At 46.2% G+C, this 27,110-nt stretch overlaps 1 protein-coding gene across 3 annotated transcripts in view; it reads left to right on the top strand.

Moving 5' to 3' along the window:
* Positions 1 to 25,901, top strand: part of FAAH2 (fatty acid amide hydrolase 2) — a 195,339-nt gene extending 169,438 nt beyond the window's left edge. The window contains exons 10-12 of one of the 3 annotated variants that reach the window (XR_014969987.1): positions 12,175 to 12,369; positions 14,496 to 15,275; positions 25,629 to 25,901. Coding sequence is in view for 2 of the 3 variants with exons in the window: in XM_085630339.1 (XP_085486465.1) it covers positions 12,175 to 12,369; positions 14,496 to 14,671 (371 nt within the window). In the remaining variant the exon portion in view is untranslated. Of the gene's footprint in view, positions 1 to 12,174; positions 12,370 to 14,495; positions 18,161 to 25,628 lie in introns of those variants that run through there. The other 2 variants (XM_085630339.1, XM_085630341.1) reach the window with 2 other exon arrangements.
* Positions 25,902 to 27,110: the final 1,209 nt, after the last annotated feature.

Genomic DNA, 27,110 nt, shown 5'->3' with positions numbered 1-27,110 from the left:
TAGGGAGATGTTGCAGGAAGATAAGAGCTCATTTACGTTTGTATTTTGGAGCATTCTTTTCCAATGTTTTTGTTTTAGTGGTTGAGTTCTTTTGGAGTACCAACTTTCTAGGATACGGAAGGTGATATAGTGATGGTCCGACCAGTCACAGGGGAGAATAGATTCGAGGTGAATGGAGTTGGGATTGGAGATGATTAGATTGAGGGTCGAGCCTAAATTGTGTGTGGGACTGTCACAGAATTGAGTCAGGCCGAGGTCAGTTAGGAGGTTTTTGAGACTGTTAAAAACCTGATCATGCGGGTGATTCCAATGAAGATTGAAGTCATCAAGGAAGATCTGGGGGCAGTGTTGGCCCTGGTTGGAGGAGATGGTTTTCATAGTTTGTTCAATTAGGGGGAGGTTGTCTCCTGGAGGGTGGTAGAAGACGTGCAGGCTGCATAAGGGTCTATGTTTGCTAATTATGTCATTGCATAAATATTTGCAGGATGAGAGATTTCCTGAAGGGGACTGTTTTGCTGAGAGGGAGTTGTGGTAGATACAGGCTATGTCACCTTCCGTTCTCTTAACTCGATCGACCAATAACACTCCTACTCATCTCTTTCCTCCTTCTCCTTTCGTAATGCCTCAGTGGGACTTGAATCTTGTCCTCACTTATCTTATGTGAGCTCCCTTTGAGCCATTACATAATTGCCTCTTCGTCTCCTTACTTTGAAGACTGCTTTCTTGCTTGCCATCACATCTGCACGCATGGTGAGTGAGCTTCAGACTCTTTTTTCCAAACCTCCCTTTCTTGATGTCCATCTGGACAAAGTGGTCCTTTGTACTAGGCCTTCTTTTCTGCCCAAAGTGATTACCTCTTTCCACATAGGCTAGATGATCCCATTGTCCACCTTCTTCCTGCTTCCGCACCCTTCCAAAGAGGAGGAGAGACTCCACCGTCTGGACCCAAAACGTGCGCTGTCCTTCTACCTTGACCGCACTAAAGACTTCCGGGTGGACGATCAACTCTTCGTGGGTTATGTGGGTGCCAAGAAAGGTCGGGCATTGCACAAACTTACCATCTCTCGATGGGTTGTCTTATGCATTAAGATCTGTTATTCTTTGGCAAGAAAGGAATCTCTGGTAGGACTGCGCGCCCACTCTACCAGGGCAACGGCAGCCACTACTGCTTTAGGATGTGGAGTTCCGTTGCTTTATATCTGCCAGGCAGCCACGTGGGCATCCCTGCACACCTTCCAGAAACATTACTGCCTGGACCACTGAGTCTGGAGAGACAGCTTTTTCAGCTGTTCTGTTCTCCAGGACTTCCTGGTATGAACTTAGTTCGCAGACCCACCACCGGGGTTGGAATTGCTGGGGTATCTATTCTAAGGTAAGGAATCTATAACTAATGGTCTCTTGCAGATTAAAAAGTTACTTACCTTTGGTAACGATGTCTCTGTAAGAGACATATGTAGTTATAGATTCCTTACCTCCCCACCCATCCTCCCTGCTCTGCGAACTGACTTCTAGGGATGGGGACTCCCTTACAGGACCCTAGTTATGTGCACCATAGGTCAGTGTCTTGCATGGCTCTCCGCTTCTGGTGTGGAATGTCGTGTAAAGCACTGACATCAGCGCGCAGGGACAGCATCTAAGTAGACACCACAATGTCATCCCGGCGACCATGCCGGCAACGATGGACACGGAGTTGACCGACGCCACCTACCGATGCACCGGGGTATTGCTACGAATAAATTTCTCTGGTTCCAGTCTGACGCCTGAGGGTAATTCTAAGGTAAGGAGTCTATAACTACATATGTCTCTTACAGATACATCGTTACTGAGGGTAAGTAACTTGTTCTTTAAAACCCTGCTGTAACTGCAGGGAAAAATAAAGGGAAAGATGCCTTTGGCGTCAAAAGTGCTTTAGCTGCACGTACTGTACACTGTAGCTTTAAGAGAGCCAGCACCTGCCGTTACCCAGCAAGCAGTGTGCTGGCAGCTTGCCTCACAGGCTCAGTTCTCCATGCTGACTGGATCTCCTAACACTTTTGGCTTAAAAACACATCTTTTTTTCTGAGGACTTTTCTTTAGAAAAATATTTTTTTCATAATTCACGCGTCATCATTTGAAGACTTTAACATCTTCCCTGATTTATAACATTTTCAGAAGTATTTTTTACGTAGAAATGCCTTCAAAAGCTGTTTGTGATTCATATGCTCTACAAGTGACATGAACTCACATTCTGTGAAAGAATGCCTTTTTTGTTGAAAAATGACAAAAGAGCCCTCGAAGATAGCGATAGAATTCACTTGCGAGGGAAGTTGGAATAACGCAGAGCTGCAAAACAGAGGAAGAAAAAGAGAAACATTGGGCTTCCTCTACTGCACCAGCCTCTTCCCATCAAACATCCCGACAGAGTGTGATTCAAAGAAAAAAAGACATAAAAGGCGTTCACCATTCAAAACACTTAACCGTTCAGTGGAACAGCGGTCAACTTTGAGATCATCGGCACCTACTTGTTCATCGTCAAATGGATTGACCGTGACTCCCACATTTAAGGTACCTTTCCCTACTGTTACCAGTTCTATTGATGTCAATTCCATGGACGCAAAAACCACTACTGTCAATTCCGAAATAGGGACAAGCCATGACTCTGGCACCTATAAGACTGACTGTGACGCACTCATCGTCAGCAACTCCAAGACGACACAATTCATCATTCATCAGACGCTCCCCGACCCTGCACACGTTCAGGAAGGACCTCAAGACCTGGCTCTTCAATTGATCCAGAGGTTTTGGTTCCTTTGTCTCCACAAGGCCCAAACCTACCTTTGGATTGCAGATCCTCACGTAGGGCTTACGCTATGCGTTCCTTTGTCTCCACAAATCCCCAAACCTACCTTTGGATCGCAGATCCTCACTCAGGGCTTACGCCATGCGTTCCTTTGTCTCCACAAGGCTCAACGCTACCTTTGGACTAGAGACCCTTATGGAGGTCTTACACATTGGGTTCTGTTGTCTCCACAAGGTCCAGCGCTACATTTGGATCGGAGATCCTCATGGAGGGCGTACACTTTGGGTTACTTTGTCTCCACAAGGGCCCAACGCTTGTGAGAAAAAAGTTTTTAAAAAATATTGCTGCCAAGATCAGATGATTAGGACAAGTGACACATCAGAGGCAGCTTAAGAAGCCACAAACCAGGACCTCTGTCCGGTGTTAGGATCACCCGCCCCCTCACAGCAGGAAGCGAGCTCTGTTCAACCCGGAAGCGGATGGTGAAGGCCAGACCTCCAAACCCCAATGGCTGCTGTAATGCCAAGGCCAGGGGAATGACCTCTGATGTAGAGTTCCTCATTAGAGGGTGTGTGGTGCTAACTCCGCCACGTCTGCCTCAGGACCACAAAGTGCGGGGAAGTCCTCTGTACAAAGGGGGACGTCCATCTGCTGCACACGGAGCAGCAAGTCTGTCACAGTATATGAACTTTCATCCCTGAATATCTCTCGCGAGAGAAGATGGCAGAAAACTGTGTGAGCGTCCTGTCGTGTAATGTTAGCGCTCCCACAGCCAGCCCATGACAATGGAGGGGGCGCATTAAAGATACCTTCCGGTGTCCGCACATCTGCACAGAGGTGCAGCTGCTGCACACCCTCTTCGCCCATTGACTGTAAACCCGCCCATGTTTCCCCACAAGGACATATTGTGTGACGAGCCCACAATGGTGGGTGTTTCTCACTTCTGCTGTGCAGGGTGGTACATCTGATGCTGTTTCCACGGATGTCACTTTAGTCTGTGCCATTCGCTCTCTGTCCATCGTTTGCAAGGACCCTCCTCAGGAGTTGGCGCCTTTTTTCTGTTCGCTTTTAAGTACCTTGCAGCCTACGCCAGCCCTGTGTAGTACACATGAATACACAACGGGCAGTGGTTCCTTTGTGGTGGCATGCAGCGGTCACTGGCCTGAATCTGGCACCCACACTCCCATTCAAGGCTAAGAAAGGTACCCACTGAAGTAAACCTTCTCAAGGTCACAGGGTGCAGGCTGAAGTCAGTGATGGCTTTTATATACTTTGGGGGATCTTCCACGCTTAAGGTCTCCCCTTCACTTGAGCAGGGTTCTCTTTTCTGAGGGTCTTCAACTTTTTCAACAGTGAGTGTAACTTCTGATCAGTGACGAGCACCCTAACCTGCTCCCTATTATATGGATTAAATAAGTGTACATTAAGGCCGACTAGCTTAAACGCTTCCCATAGTGTCCCCAGCGTTGCGCAGTGAGCACACAGGACCAGTGCAGGAGCTGTAACTGGACAGGTTTGCATTGGGGTTGGGAGGGGTCCCCAGAAATCACTTAAATTCCTTGGTCTTATCCATGAGTCGCCTCCAATGTGGGAGTGTGGCTTGTATGTATGTATGGGGTATGTATTTATGGGGTGTATGTATGGGGTATGTATGCATGGGGATGAATGTATGGGGTATGCATGTTTGGGGTGTATGCATGGGGTAGCTTGTGGCTTTGCCATGCCCTACAGAGGGGGCCACTGCTCTCCTTGTCAGAGCCGGGGCCCAAGGGACGCCCATCATCTGGATAATTGTCTGGAGTCTATTAGTTTTTTTTTTGTTGGATTGTCTTTATTGATTTTCTAAAAGAATGCAAAAAAAAAGAGAAGCAACGGGGAGAGGGAACAAATATCCCCATACTGTGACAAATTAACATGATTATGTATTTCCATATACATTGGTGGAGACAAATAGAGAGCAAGTGCAGTATTGATAGCGTCACATACATTAATTTCACATCAATACTGTCATTCCACATCATGAGTATGCTGTCTCCAACTTTATTAACCAATAATAAAAAAATTAAGAAAGGCTCGCCAAGGGTTCCATGGCCAATGCGAAAATAATGGGCGATAGTGGGCATCCCTGTCTCGTGCCACGCTGAATGTTAAAGGAAGGGCAGATAGCACGGCCTGTCCTTACCCTAGCTTGCGGGCTAGTTTATAGTATTCGTACCCACCGAAGAAAGTTGGGGCCCATACCGAACTTTGACAGGGCTGCCATTAAGTACTCCCAGCCTAAGGTGTCAAATGCTTTTTCAATATCTAAAGAGGCAATCAATGGCATCTCCGCCTCCGTTCGCCCCCACTCAAATAATTTAAAGAGCCGACATAGGTTCACCCCAGTATTTCTCCCCAGTATGAACCCGTTTTGATCGCTGTCTAACAACATCTGCACCTCATCTATTAACCGGTCTGCTAGTATTTTACTCCGAATTTTATAATTGGTATTCAGTAGCGACAGAGGACGGTTTGAGCCCGTTTGCAATGGGTCCCTCCCAGGCTTTGGCAGTACTAGCAATATGGCTTCACAAAGAGATGGTGGGAGCGTGCCATGATCAAACGCCTCGCGATAGACATTGCTTAAGCGGGGTGTCAAGACCTCCGCATATGTCGTATAGAACTCCGACCGCCAGCCATCCACCCCGCTGCCTTATTTCCCACCAGTTGTTTAAGCATTTCTGAAATCTCAGTTTCAGATATTGGGGCCTCTAGCGACTCGTAGTGGGATTGCGATATGTGCTTCAGTGTGGCGCGTGTCAGGAATTGCTGGATTCCCTGTGGTGTGTTAATCGCTGGGGCAGTATAGAGAGAGACATAATATTTGTAAAAGGAGTCATTGATTTACTCCTGAGTATTCACTAATTGTCCATCCAGATTGTATATGGCTGTGATTGGAGGTTGCCAAGAACCAGACCAAAGCAGCCATGCCAGTGTCCTGCCTGCTTTATCACCATCGGCATGTTGTCCGGCCAGGTATTGCTTATAGTCAAGGGCTCACAGCCTGTCCTGCGTCTCTTTGTAAGCCAACCTGGCCTTGGCCAATGCGGGTGCGATGGCCACATCGACAGGAGCCAAAAGTTCGCAACTTCTAACTTCAGATTCCTGATCCTATAACTCTTTCAATAGCGTCAATTGCGAGCCGTATGTGGTTTTAATCATTATTCCTTGTAGGACCACTTTGAACGCGTCCCACTCTAGGCCCGCTGACAAAGCAGTACCTGCGTTTTCCTGAAAGTATGAGGTGATGGACTGTGCCATGGACGTACGCAATGGTGCATCCTTGAATGCTTCCAGGGTGAGCCGCCAGGTTGGAATGCTAGTGCAATGTCTGCCCCATGACTAGTGCACTAGAAGGCGGTTATGCTCTGATAACGTGCGAGTTAAATATTCTGCACTCGATGCCTTAGTCAAGGCATCTGCTGAACAGTAAATTGCGTCTATTCTAGTGTATAAATCGTGCATTGGTGAATAATGTGAGTAACTGTGTGTCTGGGATGCCTGCTACGCCAGACGTCCCGTAACTGCATATCTTTAGTCCAATCCCTCACATGTTTTGGCAAACCTATAGATTGTGCACCTGGTAATGGTGGTCATAATCTATCTAATTCTAAATCATGTACGCAGTTATAGTCGCCACCCCAGTACATTTGAGCCGACCGGTTACACAATAAGGAAAGGCTCATGGTTTGTAGGAACGCAGCCTGTCCCGAGTTTTAGGAAGCCAGCCTGTCCAAGTGGTCACCAAAGGGTAATCCTATCCCTTCCTATAGCATATATCCAAGATATCCAGGTAGAGGGATCAAGTACAGTGGGCAGTGAAGACCGCTTAAGGCCTGATTAGGTACTCTCCAATGTTCGTCATAGCAAGGTATTATGCATCTTGCACAAGTAGCCCAAGGGGCACATAGAGACCGTGCAAGGATGAGCTTCTCACCTGGGAGGCGTTCCCTGCCGAGCTCAGGACCCACAAAAGTCATTTCGAGGTGCCAGTGTCATTACCCTCTTGTTGTGTGCAGTCAGAGCATTTACCATACAGACCGCACTGGTCGCAGTGGGTCTACACTGCCTCGTTCCTCCACACTCCAGGGTACCCCAGCTATCAACGCATATGCCACGGCCTTTACGTGTCAGGGGATCCAAAAGTAGGAGTTCAGTGCAATTGAAAGCCCCAAGTGAGCAGAGAATGCCAACAGCGGCGGTCGGTGGCACAAAGTGTTAATTTTGAGGCAGAAGTTCAGGCAATCCTCAGTCCCAGCACAATAGTTAAGTATGTGGCCCCCTCGGAGTCACGCGGGGTCTTACCGATCGGAGCTGCACGGCTTCATGTTGGCACCTCTGTGCCGCGTGTCTCCCTCTGTTGCGGTGCCCAGCCCTCTGGGGGGGTGCCGAGGTCAATTGCATCACCTGAAGAGAAAGGGGGAAGTCAGCTAAGCCCTGATTCCCCCACGGCCAACACCCGCAGGGTCCGCCACATATATCAGCGGAGGCAGGCCCGGAGCAGCTGCGTCATTTGAGGTGCGCGGCCATCACCCAGACAACAGGCCACGTCGCGTCGATCCCTTCCGGGGATCCAAGTTCCGTTTCGGCTCCCTCCATTGCTGCCACGGCCCCAGCCGGGGACCAAGGACTCCGCTGCAGTCGCAGAGCCCAGCCGTGCCGAGTCGTCACCCGACCAGCCTCACTCCTCAGACGCCGGGCTACACAGTTACGGCTATCGGGAGGTACCGCACAGTCTGGCGGTGTTGCGCCACAAATTATTATGTGTCCGGCGCAAAAGAGGACGCCCGTCGAGAGTCTTGTCTGCGGCTGTGAGATGCCTTCTGACAGTAATGAGTTTTTGGATACCGAGGCAGTGGCCTCATTACTCCACATTCATTGTGAGTTTATTAGGCGCTGTTTCAATTTTCTTATTGATTTGTGACACTTTGTCACAGTTGGAGTTGTTTCACAAGGTCAGCACTGTGATAAGCCCTGGGTAGCGGACAAGTAGGTTTGCAGAAATCTCAGCAAGTTTTATCCCCAGAGTCTTGTCTTTCTAAAGAGGCCTTCTGGCAGTGATGAGTTTTGGGTGCCTGCTGAGGCGGCAGCCTTCTGCCAGTGATGAGTTTTGGATGTCTGCCGCGGTGGTAGCCTTCTGGCAGAGATGAGTTTTGGATGCTGAGTCGCTGGTCCGGTTTCACAAGGTCAGCGCTGTGATGGGACGCGGGTAGTGGTCAAATGGGTTTGCAGAAATGTCAGCAAGTTGCCTGATCAGTGGCTTTTCCTTTTGATCCAATCCTTTGTAGAATGTCTTGTTGAGTTTGCGGAGATTGTCGTCCAACATCTCAACGCCTAGGTCTCTGTGGAGGTCTGCTGTTCTTGTGAATTTAGGAGCACCTGCTGCAATCCGTAAGGCCTTGCTCTGTATTCTCTGTAGGTCCCTCCGATACTGCGGGCGGCAGCCTCTCTAAACTGGTGAAGCATACGTCATTGTTGGTCGAATTATTGCGGCGATTGCCCGCACCTTGCTCTGCATAGGCATTGACTTGGTCCTCAGGAGTGGGTACAATGCAACCAGTTTTGTTGCTGCTTTCTGGCAGGTCTTCTCTATGTGGTTTCTCCAGCTGAGTTTGGAGTCCAGAGTCACCTCCAGGTATGAGCTGCTGTTTTCCCATTTGATCTCCTCTCCATTGAGGAGGATCTGGGGATGCTTGCTGTTCAGCTTTCTGGTGAATAATGTTGCCGTGGTTTTGCTTGTGTTCAGGGTGATCTGCCAGTTGCTGTACCATTCGGAGAGTCTGCTGAGTGATGTCTCAAGGTTCTTAGCCACTTCTTTTTTGCGGAAGGATTGGGAGATGACTGCAACATCATCGTTGTAAAGAGCAAGATCAGTCTTCTTTAAGTCCGTGGGAATATCGTTTGTAAATATGTTAAAGAGGAATGGTCCAAGAATTGATCCCTGAGGCACTCCAGCAAGAATAGGGCGTGATGTAGAACATTCTTTTCGTACCGCCACGTGAAAGGTCCATTCTGACAAGTAGCTCGACAGCAGCTTGACCAGGTAGCTTGGAAACTTGAGCTTGATAAGTTTGTAAAGCAGTCCCTCATGCCATACACAGTCGAATGCTTTGGCTACATCCAGGAAGACTACTCCAGTAGACTTGTTGATGTTGAATCCATGGGTAATGATGTCCACAACTCTGAGAAGTTGGTGATTGGTTGAGTGGTCTTTCCGGAACCCAAACTGTTCTTTGGAGAGGAGGTTTTCGCTTATCGCAAAGTCCATGAGACGGGCGAGGATAACTTTTTCAAAGACCTTTGATAGGCCAGATAGCAGACTTATGGGTGGGGGGGGGAGTAATTTGCAGGATCTCGTAGTGGTTTCCCAGCCTTGGGGAATACGATGACTCTCGCTTCTTTCCAGGCGTTAGGGAAATACTGGTGCTGCATACACGCGTTGAAGATCTCAGCAAGACGATCCACTGCGGCATCTGGGAGCATCTTGATGGCGTGGTTGGCTATTCTGTCCTTTCTTGGTGCCTTGCTGTTTTTCAGTGTCTTTGCCAGGGCCAGTACTTCGCCCGTTGAGCATTCCTCAATGATTGCAGCTTCTGTTTCTGGTGGGTGCTCCCGGTGGTGCTTAGCGACCTCTTGCTCGACTTCTGCTGCTAGTTTGCTTGCCTGGTTAGGCCTGAAGGATGCCTCCAGCGTGTCAGCGATGACCTCAGTCTTGTCCCTGTTGCTGCATGCCAAGTGAGTCTTCCCTTGTATCGGTGGGTTTGGTTCCTTCTTTCCAGTCAAGCATCGGGTCATTCTCCAGAGAGAGTTGTCCGAGTCCTTAAAGTTAGCGGTAGCTGGTTCCCATTTTTCACCTCTGTGTTGGCTTATTTGCATCTTCAGCTGTCTTGTCAGCACGTTGTTTTTCTTCAGCAGGTCAGGGGTGCTACACCCGGATGGCGGGGGGAGGCCTATATACCTTCCCCCAATCCTCGGCGCGCCGGAAGTGACGCACCTAGCGCGCCACATGCCAGGATGGGGGGGGACTCCTCCCTGAGTCCCCGCAATAGAGAAGGGGGTGGGTTGGTGCCCAGATGGCACTAGAGGGTCACCCTCTTGAGTGGCCCCCTGCGTAGGCCACGGGCAGCCACAAGTATTACTCAGGACCTTGGGCCGGCGCGACGCGGAGCTCTGCTCTACACGTCTGCTCCCATCGCCATCTTGGCCCCGACCTGTCTGGAGCCCATTAGTTGACGTCCAGACAGAGGCCCAGCCCTAATGATTAGGAGCAGCCTTTACTGGTGGCTTAAAGGGTAGGAGGATTATGGACAAGGCTGCTCCTATAGTTCTCTTGCCATGTTATCAAATGCCAAGTTGTCCCCATAACTCCTCCCAACCAGGGTACAAATACATCTAAATCTGGAAGTTTCTTTTTTAACATATACATTTTCTCTTTAACTAGTACATAAACTCTCATAGTTTCTGAAGGTGTATCCAGACTTCATAATGCTCTAGAAGTAAACATTCGTCTGCAGCCATTACCGTGTGCATGGGTATCTGGTGGGCAATTGTGAAACACAAATAATTGAGCAGAGAGATTAATTTGAGAAGTTTAATGCTTTTTATCAAAGGAAGAAGAAACAGAAACAGAAAGGGAATGAGAGAGGAAGTAGGGAGAGAAAGGAGGTCTATAGAAAGGAGACAAAAGTGTGGAAATGGTAAAATAAAGCAGATAAGTAACACGATAGAGGGAGTAAGAAAAGAAAGCAGGCAGGACTGAAGGAGATAAGGAAAAGTGGCGAGAAAGGAATTGCAGAAGGAGAAGATGAAAGCAAAAAAAGAGTGCAAAGTAAGGAAGGGAATGTTGGAGGGAGGTGAAGGAATCAAGGGGAGAAGGAAGAAAAGAGGAAAGGTGAAGAAAGGAAGCAACAATGGAAAGACAAGAGTCAGAATGAAGGGGCAACAGTGAGAAGAAAAGGAAAGCAGGGATAACGTAGAGAAACAAATGAAAGTAGGAAACCAGTCACAAAGGAGAGAAGGATACAGAAGAGGAGAAGAAAAGGAAAATAAAAGGCATAAAGAAGACAAAAAGGCAATGGAAAGAAGGATTGAAGCAGAGAGAAAAAGGCAAGAAGAAAGAAGAAAAAACAGAAATAAGGAAGGGAAGCAAGAAAATCAACACACAAGGAACAAAGTAGAGAAAGATAGGAGGCCTGGATCAAAGGAGAGAAAGAAACAAACAAGAAAAGGAGAAGTGGAAAGAATGACAGAAAGGAGACAGATTACGGAGAAGCAGTAAAGAAAAGCCAAAGATAAACAGAGAAAGACCAACAGAAATAGGGAAGGGAAAGGGAAGAGAGAAAGAACAAAGAGAAAATAAGAAGACAATGGAAGAGGAAAAAAATATCAAGTGTTCTCTGAGGCATTGATTTATTGTCAGGCTTCATAGCACTAAACAGCTCGATGTTGTTGATTTACAGAGAATGAGCTGCATAGTGGTTCGGCCTGGAATATTCGGAGGGGTTACATAATCAGGGTACAGTGTTTTAGAGAGCAGCATTAGAAGGATGGCAGCTAAATACTCCCTACATCACCAGAGAGGCAATGGCTCCTGGTAGCTTGGACTCGACCTGCTGGAGACTCAGTGCTCACAGGAAGTAAGTGCTTTGGCTGCTGATGTGCATTCATTGCTCTGTCTCTTCCTCCTAGAGGGAAGGGCTGTGGAATGCTTACTATTAACAAAGAGGCCCTCTACCCTACCCCATGGGACTCCTGCACCCCTGTGGCTCCTGGTAGCTTGGACTCGACCTGCTGGAGAGACTCAGTGCTCACAGGAAGTGCTTAGACTGCTGATGCACATTCATTGGGCTGACTCTTGCTGCTGTAGGGAGGGCTGTGAAATGCTTACTTAACAAGGAGGCCCTCTAGCCATGGGACTCCTGCACCCCTGTGGCTCGTGGTAGCTTGGACTCGACCTGCTGGAGACTCAGTGCTCACAGGAAGTAAGTGCTTAGGCTGCTGATGTGCATTCATTGCTCTGTCTCTTCCTCCTATAGGGAGGGCTGTGGAATGCTTACTTAACAAGGAGGCCCTCTACCCCATGGGACTCTCATACCCCTGTGGCCACTACTTTAGGAGTGGTGAGAGGTTGTGGGATCTGCACTCTCTTGAGGGTTGGAAGACATATTTTGGAGTCAGTCTGTAAAAGTTGGGCATACTGAACCTGTTCTTTGTTTTGTGGGATTGGGTATGTACCAGCTGAGTGCTTTTAATTAGGTGGGGTGTGAGAGGGTGTGACTGGACACATTGGAAAGACTGCATTTGAGGCTGGGGTTTGAAAGCTGCTATAGCCCTTCTCTTGCTTGCTTCCTTCGCAGGGCTCGCTCTCACCGAGAGATTTACTTCACTGAATGAGGGCGGCAATGAGAAAATGAGGAACTTGGCCCAGAACCTGCGAACTGAGCTTGTGAACCTGCTGGGCAAGGACGGGGTCCTTCTTTATCCCTCGCACCCCAGGGTTGCCCCCAAACACCACCTGCCTCTTGGAGTACCCTTCAATTTTGCCTACACAGGTGAGTGCAATTATGCATGCATAGGTGGACGTTTGACTGCGTCTTTGCTACAGGTGGTAGAGAGTGTATAAAGTGGAAGAAAGGATTGCTGGCGGAAGGGCTTGCAGATTAGGTATCTAGAGTTGCAGCACAGAGCAAACCCTCTTTGCGGCGCTGTTCTCAGGTGGGAAGTAGGCTGTCCTCCTTACAGAACGGTGTGTGTTTGTAGACTGGAAGTACAGACTCTTCCTTCATTTCAGTGCTTTGCAATGAGATGTGTGTGGTTGTTGTGAGATCACTGGTGTTGAGGTGAATGGTGTTATTGGTCATGTGTTCCTGGTCTCTTTCTAATGGGTCTTTGGTTTTAAGTGTTCAGTGGATTGTCTTGTTTGGTCAGTCCTGTGCGAATGGTCCTAGATGAGCAATGTTAGATTGTGTCTCAGTAGTTAAGCTCTTTGTGTTTAATATTTGTGGGGCATTGGTGTTGAGGTGAATGCTGTTATTGGTCATGTTCTGGTCCCTTAGTTATGGGTCTTTGGTTTTGAGTCTTCGGTGGATTGTCTTGTTTGGTGAGTCCTGTGAGAATGGTCCTAGATGTGCAATGTTAGATTGTGTCTCAGTAATTATGCTCTTTGTGTTGAATATTTGTGGGGCATTGGTGTTGAGGTGAATGCTGTTATTGGTCATGTTCTGGTCCCTTAGTTATGGGTCTTTGGTTTTGAGTCTTCGGTGGATTGTCTTGTTTGGTCAGTCCTGTGCGAATGGTCCTATATGGGCAATGTTAGATTGTGTCTCAGTAATTATGCTCTTTGTGTTGAATATTTGTGGGGCATTGGTGTTGAGGTGAATGCTGTTATTGGTCATGTTCTGGTCCCTTAGTTATGGGTCTTTGGTTTTGAGTCTTCGGTGGATTGTCTTGTTTGGTCAGTCCTGTGAGAATGGTCCTAGATGTGCAATGTTAGATTGTGTCTCAGTAATTATGCTCTTTGTGTTGAATATTTGTGGGGCATTGGTGTTGAGGTGAATGCTGTTATTGGTCATGTTCTGGTCCCTTAGTTATGGGTCTTTGGTTTTGAGTCTTCGGTGGATTGTCTTGTTTGGTCAGTCCTGTGCGAATGGTCCTATATGGGCAATGTTAGATTGTGTCTCAGTAATTATGCTCTTTGTGTTGAATATTTGTGGGGCATTGGTGTTGAGGTGAATGCTGTTATTGGTCATGTTCTGGTCCCTTAGTTATGGGTCTTTGGTTTTGAGTCTTCGGTGGATTGTCTTGTTTGGTCAGTCCTGTGAGAATGGTCCTAGATGTGCAATGTTAGATTGTGTCTCAGTAATTATGCTCTTTGTGTTGAATATTTGTGGGGCATTGGTGTTGAGGTGAATGCTGTTATTGGTCATGTTCTGGTCCCTTAGTTATGGGTCTTTGGTTTTGAGTCTTCGGTGGATTGTCTTGTTTGGTGAGTCCTGTGAGAATGGTCCTAGATGTGCAATGTTAGATTGTGTCTCAGTAATTATGCTCTTTGTGTTGAATATTTGTGGGGCATTGGTGTTGAGGTGAATGCTGTTATTGGTCATGTTCTGGTCCCTTAGTTATGGGTCTTTGGTTTTGAGTCTTCGGTCGATTGTCTTGTTTGGTCAGTCCTGTGAGAATGGTCCTAGATGTGCAATGTTAGATTGTGTCTCAGTAATTAAGCTCTTTGTGTTTAATATTTTTGGGGCATTTGTGTTGAGGTGAATGCTGTTATTGGTCATGTTCTGGTCCCTTAGTTATGGGTCTTTGGTTTTGAGGCATTGGTGTTGGAGTCATTTTTTTTGGGGGATGTGTCTCTGGATCCTTGGTCTTTGGATCTGGATCTTAGTTGGATGGTGTTGGTTGTTGAACCCTGTGAGGATGGACATAAATAAACTGCATCAGATCGTGTTTCAGCAATTTGGGTCTCTCTATTGACGGTGCGTGGGTCGATGGCGGGTCATTGACATTGGTTTTAAGGTTTAGGGGCTCTTGCTCTAGGATTCCTGGTTCCTTGGTTTTGGGTCTTTGGAGTTCATGATTGGTCAGCTTTGAGTGGATGATCATGGATGGCCAGTGTTGGATGGTGTTTTTATAATGAAACTATTTGCACTGACGTCCCTCTCTTATCTGTCTTTAGGCATCTTCAATATCTTGGGGTTTCCAGTCACCCAATGCCCTCTTGTTTTGGGCAAAGAGGGCCTTCCCGTGGGCATCCAGGTGGTGGCAAATCCCTTCAATGACCACCTCACTCTGGCTGTGGCTCGCTACCTGGAAAAGGCGTTTGGAGGCTGGGCCGTTCCTGACACCTCATAGACTAATATATTCATGTTGTTTAGGGACAGTGGACCATGAGTTTGCTCCTAGAGACGAGTGCGATGAATTCTACCAGGATATGTGAACGAGTGTGTCGAGAGCCGGTGTGCCGGAGTCACTGTGCCTTCCGCTGTCTTCAACATTGGTGCTGTTCTTTTAAAGGGCACAGGACTGCTTCACGCTGCCTGTGAATGGATCCAGCACTCTTCGCGAAGGATTATGACCCACAGATTAAACCTGATAAATGTTGGGGTCATTCCTACTGTTGCTTTAATACATCGCCAGGATCTCCAAAGGAAATCTCCATTGCTTCTCTGCTGCCTTACCTCCAAGTAATGCTATTCTGGTGAATGGTGAAACTGCATTATTTGCTTTACCTCGTTTGATGCTACAGTCGTGCTGGGGACGGGTTCAGGACGATCTGCGAGAGCAGAACAGAAGAGCCTTCACCCTCGCATAGGAAGATCCTGCTCATGTGAAAGCCAAAGATGAGATTATATTAACTGGGTCTGGAGCAGGAGAGCACTGCAAGTGAGAGCACAGCGTGACACGACCATTGGCATCTGCGAGATCATCATTGGCCACCGGTCGCTAATATGCCCTGGTAAACCATCGATTTATGGTGTTTGTGTGTGCACCACTGGTGGATGGTGAGTTTACCACTGGTCACTAGTGCCCACTGGTATTCTAGAATGCTATTTGTTACTTATGCCCTCAGGTGCCACTGGTCATTTTTGCACCCTACTGTGTCGCTGATCTCTACCTCGCCTAGTGTGCTGTAGCATACTCCTGATCACAGATGCACCCTAGTGCACCGTGATCGCTATTGTGCACTACTGCATCACTGATGCACAAATTGCACTGCTGGTCACTGATGCACGCTCCTCTACCTTAGCTCACTGATGTGCAGTAGGTCACCACTGGTAAATGATGTGCATTAGTGAAGCACTCCTAACTGAATCATTCTAGTGCACCACAAGCCAGCCATGCACCACGAGTCACGGATGCACCCTATTGGTCCATAAATCACTGGTGCACAGTCTTGCACCACAGGTCATAGTGCATTGATGCTCCCTAATGCACTGCACTCTTGCCCTACTGGTCTCCAATGCACATTTATTCTGTACTAGTCCCACTGATGTGCACTAATGCACTGTTGGCCACTGATGCTCCCTTATGCTCACTGTCACTATTGTGCACTAGCACACAACTAGTAACTGGCATGAGCTGTCACATAGCAACACAGATGCCAGACATGTATTCCTCTCTGAGCTCTTGGTCACCTGTTGTGCAAAGCCCCTTCCAGCCTATCAGACTTTGAAAAGGGGCATTGGAAGGGGTGGGTGAGGGGCTGCATAGATAGGTAGGTGTTGATAGAAGAAACGTGTGGAAAATGTCCAAAAGCACATCATAAAACAAATAGAGTTCTAGAAAGAGTCATGTGTGGGATGCGTTTTAACCATGTCCTCTGTCTCTCTGAAGGAAAGTGCTACTGATGAATTGTGCTCCTTTCGATTCATGAAGTGACAACAGGACGGTTCACAACGACCTTCTCCGGAGTGGACATCCAGCCCTGCTTCCCTACCTTCCTTCACATGGGATCATTCCATCCAGGGATCTAAACTGGTCGTCAAAAACATTAGAATATTTACCCCAGCGTGCAGGGACCCTGGAATACATACATATATATATCCACCTTCAAAAACCTGCAAATATCAAAGTTTCCCAAACTTTAGACTGTTTAACAAAATAAAAACACCCTTTCCCCAAAACTACACTACAGTGCCTAGAACTCAACCTGCTGCCTGACATGTCTGTCCAATGAGGAATAGAGCAGCCTGATGGGCTTCACAATTACAGTTAAAAAACACACCCTGTCTCTTTAGAAGAGTCCATGGGCTTCCACTTCCCTTAATGTCTTCTACTGGCATTGCCTCAAAGTCCTTTTAAGGTCTCGGCTCTAGACCGTGTATGAGTTCTTTTGAAAGAGACATGTTGTAGATACTTTGTGGAGTTAGGCCGCCCATAGTCTTCTAATTTGATGACTCCATCGTCGCTCTTCTAACCTTTCTCCCCGTTTGCCCACGGCATGCATGCCCGTGAGCAAGTACTAATTACTACAATACATAGACCACGCCCATTAAATTACCATTTTAGGAACTTTTTTTCTTTTTTTAAGAGCCTACCTCAGGAGCGGTTGTGTTTTCACATGCTCTGAGCACCGCACCATTTCTTTAAGCAGGCGTGCAAATCATATTTTTAGCTTGTTTCGTGTCCCATCTCCCAATCTTACTCCTCCAGCTGTCACTTTTTCTATCTCACGGCCCCGGTTTCCTTACCCTGTGCTTCTCAGACCATCATGAAATTGCTCTCCCTCACTCTGCATTTTTTTTTATCCCATCCCCCAATCACCCTCCTCCTCCTTTTGCTGGCTTCCTCCCGCACCCCTGTGGCTGCTTGCCCTTTGCTTTTGCGACCGTAATGGAACAGGCCTGTAAATCATGTTCTTATCTTGTTTTCAAGCGACAGCATGTTTTCCGATTATCAGGAGAGCATTCGCGGGGAGAGAGTGAGAATGTCAGCAATCCCCTCCATGGTCTCCATTGCCTTGCAAGGTCACGTGACCATTTCGTTTCAGCGGTCTTTCGCTCACTCATTCTCTCCCCACTCCCCACCCCTGAGATAGTTACAAAAAATAGGCACACGTCCTAACAGGCTCGCTGGTTACTAATAAAACAGGATACGGGAAGGGCTTGTTTCAACTCACTGGTTGATCTTTGTAAAGCACCACATGCCACCAACTGTACTCCTAGGCATCTGTATAGTAAGCGTTTTGTGGTTCCGAATACAGCACACAGTACATAAGCAAGCACATGGTTTGTTATGTTGCATAATTACTGTTTAAAAGCAAATGATCAGTAAAAGGCTTATTGCAAGATCAAATTAAGGTATTTTCAACAGAGGGCATCCCGCCTTTGAGATGTAGGTTTGGTAAATGTTGATGCCAGCATTGCTGAGATTTTGAAAACTGAAACCTACCAAGGACGCCAAAGAGGAACTTTGCATGTGCACGGTCTCTATGCCCCGGGGCGAGCCATAATAACAACAGTGGTAAAAAAACAAACAATACTATTACATAACACTTTAAGGCCGATATATCTAAGTATGCAAGAACTTGTTACTATTACACAAATTAACAGGATTAGTTGTACCAACCTCAGAACGCCAAGGCCGAGTTAGCCCTGCCAGTAACTGGCCACGTGACCCAGTGATAGCAGTACAATGGCCGAATGAGCTGGCTTGCCACTTTCTTGCAATGACCTTGACAATTTAGGTGGTCGTTGTAAATCCAGTTCACTGACTGGAAGAGAGGAATGGTCAGATTATACCATGTTTATGTCAAATCAATAGAAACAGCACTGACACACAAAACACCATGTAGTAGGAAGAATGAACAGATTTAATAAAGGATTCCTGAATTTGAATCAACGCATGCATTGACCTCTGCATTTTGATGATTGTTGGCCGTGATACTTCTAGCCAGTCGTATACTCAGTGGGTTGAGTGCCTGCAGCAGCCATTTGTGTGTAACGTGCAAGTCACAAATATGAATTGCACTAAGGCAGACAGTTCCTTCTGTTCTTGAGAGGTGAACAAAATAAGTATCATGATTAGGTACATTTGGCAGCACTCATTAAAGTGAATTGACACTTTTCATATTGTGTTTTGCTCTCTATCAAATGGTAAATTTAATTTGGGGGGCTCTGCTCATGTATGGCCGTGGTTACACACAGAAGTAACAGCGTATCTGCTGCGGGCACTTGGGTGCTGCATCTGCCTGGGGTACACTTACCATCTGGCCATGCAATGCTGAAAAACATTGGCACTGACAAAGCCAATAGCTCTTGCATTGCTAAGACTGATTGGCTTTGTCAATGCTTGTTTTCCATGGGCCTGGATCCTAAAATACTCTGGCAATTTTTTAACCTGTTTTCACAGTTTGTTTTCTTTCAAGGTACATTTTTTTTTTTTCACCGTTTGTTTTCAACTTGAAAGTCTCGTAAGGTTTTTAAAAAAAATGTCTACAGGTTTTCCTGTTGTCACGCCTTCACTGTTTGTGAACTGTCCCTCCTTGTAAAGGAAATAGGCTGCCTCAGACCCAGAGCAAGTGTGTGTGGTCAGTTTACCGTCTGTGAATGAGCGGCCCCAGCACCTTGAAACCATAAGGGTATGATATGTTCGCACTTTACAAAGATGGATAATTATTATTAATGTTATTGTTTTAAAATATCCAAAAGGACGCTGAAAGCCAGGGAAGGCATGAGGCTTTATGGAAAACAGGGAAATCTGAAGATGAGAGAGAAGAAAAAGACGAACAAGCCCCCCAGGGAATCCTTCCGTTCACACTGTGATGAGCCTGCATCCCTAAAGGACATGCACAAGGGGAGATCGAACGAGATGTCAGGGGGACACAAAGCAAGAGAACCCGAACATCAGCTTTGCCATCAATGTCATTCTTGGTCGGTTTTGAAGACTTTGACGTCAGCAAAAGCTACAGCCTGACATGTTCACCATGGAGAACAAGCTCATCTTTGACGCACCGTCATCGACACCCATCAGACAAATGATCAGTGTCGAAGCAGTCCTGGCCAATGTCTGCTTCACATTCGCCATCAATCATTATGACATTCACCATGCTGCTCGACAGCACAATTATCCCCGTTGGGATATTGCTCGATGTCCCACAATATGGTTTTCTACATTCAGCCTGACTTAACTTACATTCCTAAGAACCAGTTAAAGCCGTCACCCTCTCCTGACCAACGTACACTACTTTTAGGAAATTCTGGATTCATCTTTCCAGCGGAGCAAGCATTGCAAACACCTTTACAAGCTCTTAACCTGCTTCAGTCTCCTAAGTAATTCCAAGGCAAACTTCACTTTCAGTCTTTTGTTTTCGATATTCCCCCTCAAGCGCTTCCTTTTAAATCAAGGAGCCTGGAAGCGCTGCACACACAAAGGAGGTGTAGATGAGACTGGTCACCATCTCGTTTGTGGACATCTTTATACTAGGATAATGGAGACAGCGGGTCATCATACAGACCAATGTCAGCTGTATGCTGTCTTGTGGATATTATTACTTTTCATGATGTTTCGGCTGGTATGAGGAACATTGAAACTGCATCCTTCTGCAGACTCCACAGATATTGGTGTAGCTGATAATGGCGCCTCTTCAACCCTAAGGCTTTCCCAGACCCCTTCCACCACCAGTTCCAGGCCTACTGGAATTGACAGAGGAGAAAATCCTTACTCCGGCCATGATGAAAGCAGCTACAGCCATTGAAATCTTTAGGACACTAGAGCAGGACCCTGACTTTTTGAAATCAGACCCGAAGGAGGATTCTGTCTTCTCAACAGTAAGGAGGAGGCATCCTTTCACCCAGGAAATGTGAGCATCTGCAAAGGTGACGTATGTGGCAGGTAGAAAGATGTATTACATCATCCACAGTCCTGAAAGCAGATAAGCGTGACAGCTGTACTAGGTGGTTATGACCATTTGGGGTTTCTTAAAGAGTTTCTCAAATATCCTGCCAAGACATTGTCGGTACGTCTTTGAGGAGTTGGTTGAAGAAGGGTTCCTAGTCTCGAACTAAGCCATCCGTGCAGTTGATGTAGCATAACTGGCAGCTGCAGGTTGCTGTCAAGGGATCACCATACGTTAGCCTGCTTGGTTGCATCTTACTTCCCTGAAACCAGATGTGCAACCAAACGTTCTCAGGCTTTCCTCTTCTGAGTCTTCCTTGTTCGGCCAGTGCACTCGGCATGAAATGTTAAGAGTGTAAAAGGAGGTTGAGACCCTAAAGGCAGGTAGACTGGAAGAGGAGAATACATTTTTCAGGTCCCAGTAGAAGTATAGAGAATGCTGCTGTTATCCTTGACAACCGGTTCAATCCCCTCGTTGGCTCTATCAGCAGTAACAACATAAACATTGCTAGAGGCATTCTTAGCAGAAAAGGGAAAGTTTCAAGGAATAAGTCGTCCCAGCCACAGTCTTCCAACTCTGTAGGGTGATAGTCATCCAGTAGTCAATAGCGAGTACTCCTCCCACCTCAGTTACCACTCCAGTGATGGGAGCTATAACTTGGCATTTTGAGCAATAGAAAAAAAATCAAAGATGACAAGTGGGTACCGAAGAATCACAAGTGCAGGAAGCCAAAATGGAGGAGCAACACATCTCCGTGTCTGAAGCCGACTCCGATGCCGAAAACCTCACACCGGGACATCGGATCGTGAATAAAGAGACTTCCGTCCCCTACCATCTCCCCCATAAAAAGACTCCGGTCCATCCTCTGCCTTCGGGCTAAGGTCGGCACCAAGAAAAGGTTTTGAGCGCCCTGCCTCGAGTTCGGCGCCGCAACATAAACAACAGCCTTCAGGCTCGGGCTTTACTTGCCTCCACACCGGTGCCGACCGAAAACCTTCGGCGTCAAAATCCAAATACCTTCTGATTTCCGTGCCAGTGGTGTATAAGGCTATATCTTCGGAGCCGAAAAGTTCGGAGCCGAAACCGTCAACACCAAAACCGGCATCTAAAGAAAGTACTTCAACTAAAGAGCCTCGGACCGATATTCAAGCTTCGGATGCGAAACCGAAGGAGATTGTGATTCATCCAGAAACTAGACATATTCATGCCAAACGTCCAGAGAAGAGGAAAATGGGCTTACAAGAAGACTACCATATTCCTCTAAAAAGGAAAAATGTGAGTACTAACCCTTCTCCATCATACATTGAACCTTCTTCACCCATTGATCCAAACTTACTTTGTACACCTACACATTCTCCTCCACCACCATCACCTGACCTACAGAATACAGGGGATGGGGAAATAGGTGACTACACGCCACAGGATACTGACCCATGGGATAATTATAATGCTGACCCTCAACCAGATAATGACCCTGACCTATATCCATCTAGACCTTCTCCTCCAGTTCGTTAACAGAGCTGCACAATATCATGAAGTAGAGCTTCATAAAGAGACTTTAGAGGAGGATTTTCTGTTTGACACACTAAGGTCATCTCTAAGGGCTACACAAACATTACCAATGTTAAAGGGTGTGCTTAAACATACGAACGACATCTTTAAAGACCCTGTAAGAGCTAGAATCATCACGCCCGGGGTAGAGAAGAAGTGCACATCTGCACCTAATGACCCTGTATATATCAAAGGCCAGTTACCCTTGGACTCTCTTGTAGTTTCCAACGCTCGTAAAAGAGCTAATTCACAAACAACAGGGGAAGCCCCTCCCCCTGATAAAGAGTCCAAACTAATTGACGGTTTGGGTAAAAAGGGTAGCGTCACAAGCAGCTAATCATTGGCGCATTGCCATTGCTCAAGCACTATTGGCAAGGTATGATGTGGAGAAGTGTAGCTCACTGGTTAGAGGAGGCATACCCTGAAGCAGAGATCAGACCCGGGACCTGGGTTCGATTCCCGACGCGGCAGGGTCCAGAACCCAATTGTCCACGGACTCGGTAATTCTCGCTTCGGTGCCCACTCTAAGCACGAGTTCACACTATGCAGCTCTGGGCAACAAGCCTGCTTAATCTCCACAACGGCCCCCCGCGGCGGGATGCCTGGCTTTCACCTTGGGGATGCCCAGTACGGGTTATCTTACAGGGAAAAACCAGGATGGGTTCCCAATGCAAGCGCCAAGATGCCCGTAGGGTGATAGCTGCGCTCTATAAGTACCTCAATCAATCAATCAATCAATGATAGAGCTCATTATGATGAGCTTGAAAAGCTCATTGAATTTCTTTCTGATGAGCACAAGTCTAGAGCTAGTGCCCTTATTCAAGAGGGTAAATTAATAACTAATACCTCTATCAGGTGTGTTCTAGATCAGGCAGACACAGCAGCTCGGGCACTAAACACTAGTGTACTGCTCCGTAGACATGCTTGGTTAAGAATTTCAGGATTCGAGCCTGAGCTGCAAGCCTCTATTCTTAACCAACCCTTTGACAAAGAACACCTCTTTGGTCCAGCTGTCGATACATCACTAGAAAAGATGAAAAAGGATACTGATGTTGCTAAGTCCATGGGGGCCTTACAATCACCTTCCAACAGAGGATCCTTTTGTCGCTCATTTTACAGGGGGGGCTCCAAAAATGTGTCTACAGACAATCCCTCCTCCTCTTACAAGGGCAACAATCAGTCTCCCTCTTAAGAGGTTATTTTAGAGGTGGATATAGAGGAAACAACGGCAAGGGAAGAGGCGGAGGCAACTCAATACGCACGTCCCCTGCAAACAGTGACTTCCTTTCCCTACCCCGACCATTCCACTCCTGTCGGGGGACATCTTTCCCAATTTCCACCCATTTGGAATACGATTACATCAGACAAATGGGTTCTACAAATTATCCGATATGGTTGTTGCCTGGAGCTTACAAGCACTCCACCGAACATTCCTCCAAGGTCACACCTCATGTCACAAGAACATCTCACACTTCTAGAGAAAGAGGTTATCTCTTTGTTGCAGAAAGGTGCAATAGAACCAGTCCCTTTACCATACCAGGGAGCAGGGGTGTACTCCCTCTACTTTCTAATTCCTAAAAAGGACGGCTCTCTCAGGCCTATATTAGACCTCAGAGAACTAAAACTGTACATTCAGTCGAACCATTTTCATATGGTAACACTCCAACAAGTGCTTCCCTTTCTTCAGCAAGGCGACTTTCTCTCCACTCTGGATTTAAAGGACGCTTACTTTCATGTTCCAATACACCCTGTGCACTGCAAATACCTCAGGTTTGTGCTAGCAGCTCAGCACTATCACTTTGAAGTCCTCCCATTCGGAGTAACAACGGCACCCAGAGTTTTCACAAAATGCTTGGCAGTCGTCATAGCCCATCTAAGAAGACAACATATTCATGTCTTCCCATACTTAGACAACTGGCTCATAAAGGCCAGCTTGCACAATAGCTGCCTACGACGCACACAAAAAACTGTGCAATTGCCAAACGACCTAGGATTCAAGGTAAATCTGTCCAAATCCCATCTCCAACCATCCACGTCTCAAGCATATCTAGGAGCTACTATAAACACACAAAAATTCCTTTTTTTAAATAAAGGAGATGGATTAGTTCCGTTTCGTGTTGTAAACGGTAGTGTGCAAGCATTATGGATATGCAAGTAATCCCGGTCTTAGATGGCAGCCACTGTTGTAGCGGGCCGACGTCACCTGCTTTCGTTCTCGTGAGATCATTGAAATTTAGGCGTCTGACTGCGGAGATCAAACGGTCGAGACGATAAGCTCCGTGAGGCCCCGGGCGGTAAGAGCAGGTGTCTGGTGTGCAGAGAGCACTGTTTCTGTGTTCGGCATCTTGGTTTATAAAAGCAGAGACGTGTGGATCAAAGGAATTTGTTATGAACATCGAAATATATACGCGAGGGTGCACAGATTTTATGAGAGATGTTAAGCGACTGCGCGTGTGCTCCTGCAATTTTTGAAGCGGGGCTGTGTTGAATATGGAAACCACCTTATAAGAAAACCAGAACATGTGTGGAAGTTTACTGAATTCGTGTGATGTTCTGAAACATCGAATTAGGAGAGCATTTGTTTGATGAGGAGGAATACCCAAGGGGGGCATATACTGACCCTGTCGTTCTTTGAGCCTGCTTTTATGATGGCCTGATGTGTGAAGGAACAATATTATTTGGGGAAGCTCTTGACTAACTACATGTTTTGTCATCCTTAGATTTGCATTACAGTTGAATGCGAATCCACTGTGAGGACTCATATATGGGGCCCTGTGTGTGACCTATAAAAACGAGCTGGTACGAGGAAGGTTGGCTCATTAAGGGTAAAATATGCGTCCCTGTCTGAGAGATTTGTGTAAAAATTATCATTTTTAGAGAATTGGATTATATGAATGAGTTTTGTGTGTGTCTATTTGTTTTTACTTTTGACAGTCCCCGGAAAAAAGCTACTTAAGTGTCCATTACTGGTGCCAGGCGATCCTGTTTGCCATGAAGAAATTGCCTAAAATTGTTGTGGCGATGAAACATGTTGGCACAGTATAGCGGTATGCATGATAAGCAACCTTTTTAATTTGAATAAGGTGCACAAAGAAGGAATAATAAAGTTGGTATTGTTAAAAGTGCAACCTGCTTCAATTTTAGATTCACCTTGGTCGCATCGTGGGATGTGATTATTTCACTACCTAACACCACATTTTTGTTTGTTTTTGGACACTTTATATTTTTTATAAGCGAGATGACAGCCAATGATGACAAAAGTGGGCACAGCTGGTGAGTACCAACCAGCAAGCTCGATTGGTGGTGCGCACGTGAGGTGTCATCTTGCTTTTTCACAATTTTTTCACAACTTTTTTTGGATAATTTACTTTATTGATTCCTCCTGTATTTTGACCAGGGGAGATAAAAAGTGGGGACTCCCAATTGTAAAAGAAATGTGTAGCTTGTTTTAAAATTGAAGGTATAAAGCTGGTGGTGACTACCTCATATTGGAAAGGAGAGGCGTATATGGTACTAAAGAAGTATGTATCCACACCTCAGCTTATATTGATATATTCTTTTGGTACCTTCAGAGACCCGGTCTATATTGTATTTACATTGTTAATTGAGTGGAGGGCGACTCGGTGTCTCTTTTCCCTCTGCAGCTCCATGTTGTTTGTATTTTAATCTGCTGCCAGACTGCATGAATATTATCAAAGAGGCTAGACGTCCTACCACAAGAGCCTGCTATGCAGCAAAGTGGAAGCGGTTTGTGATATACTGTTATAATAACCACATCAACCTGCTTAATGCTCCTGTACAAAACATTATATGTTATTTGTTACATCTACAATGTTTCAATTTTGCGTACACGTCCATACGCTTATATCTGGCTGCAATAGCTGCATACCTCCAGAATAATCAACATCTATCTATTTTTAGAGTGCCTGCTATCAAAGCCTTTATGGAGGGACTGAAAAGAGCCATTCCCCCAAGACGTCCACCTGCTCCTGTTTGGAATCTCAACATTGTTCTCAACAGACTAATGGGTCCACCCTTTGAGCCATTGCACAAATGTGAACTGCAATTTCCCACATGGAAAGTTGTTTTCCTCGTTGCTATCACATCACTCAGAAGAGTGGGTGAGCTTCAGGTAGTAACTATAGAAGAACCCTTTTTACAAATGCACCAAAATAAAGTGGTTTTTCGGACTAATCCTAAATTCCTTCCTAAAGTCATTTCTGCTTTTCATATCAATCAATCTGTTGCGTTACCTTTGTTCTTCACTCAACCAGATTCAGTGGCAGAACGTGCCCTACACACATTAGATGTAAAGAGAGCATTGCTTTATTACATAGAAACGACAAAACCTTTCCGTAACACAAATCGACTGTTTGTCCCTTTTGCTCCACCACACAAAAACAATCCCATATCAAAATCAAGTATTGCAAGGTGGATAGTCAAGTGCATTCAAATATGCTATGCAAAAGCAAAACAAATGTTATCAGTTCCCCCTAGAGCACACTCTACATGCAAAATGGGGGCTTCTATGGCATTCTTAGGAAATATTAGTTGACATATGCAAAGCTGCAACATGGTCTACACCTCACACATTCACGAAACACTATTGTGTAGATATGTTAGCAAGACAAAAAGCTAGAGTGGGCCAGGCAGTTTTACATACACTATTTTAGACCACTGCAACAGATACAGGTTAGCCACCGCTTTGGGAGATAACTGCTATATAGTCTATGCATAGCATATGATCTACAGCTCATATGCCTCGAATGGAAAATGCTACTTACCCAGTATGCATCTGTTCTTGGCATATAGAGCTATAGAGTCATATGCGCCCACCTGCCTCCCCGGGTACCTATACCTGTTGCAGTAACATCTTACTTAGATACATGCATTCATGGACATCTCCTTTTACTACTCTTACTAAGTCCATTATCACCCTCAGCGGTAAAACAATCTAACAATGGAGTTGATGTCCATGCGCACTATCACCGAAAGGAGGAGTCGCCTACCTCGTGACTGGAAAGAATTCTTCTAAGAAAAACAAAGTGCAAACATCCAGAGCCAACACTAGATGGCGATCTATGCACAGCATATGACTCTACAGCTCTATATGCCAAGAACAGATGCATTCTTGGTAAGTAGCATTTTCCTTTTAAGCAGGTTTACAAAGATTTTAAACTGTGAGGTTCTTCAAGTGATCTTCACAGTGCTCATTAGGAGGGTCTTTCAGCAATAGAACTCTTTGCTGAATATTTAAACTAAAAAGCCAAGACTTTGAACCTAGGAGCTGGTAACCAGGTTTTCAGGGCAAAGGTATTTTTATAAACTGCTCACTGAATTTACTGTACACCTTTCCACCAAACAACAATAATACGTATTGCTTCCGAGAGGCCCAGACGATGG

Source organism: Triturus cristatus, chromosome 10, assembly GCF_964204655.1.
Source record: "Triturus cristatus chromosome 10, aTriCri1.1, whole genome shotgun sequence".
Taxonomy (NCBI): Eukaryota; Metazoa; Chordata; class Amphibia; order Caudata; family Salamandridae; genus Triturus; species Triturus cristatus.
This window is presented reverse-complemented; position numbering and strand designations above follow the sequence as displayed.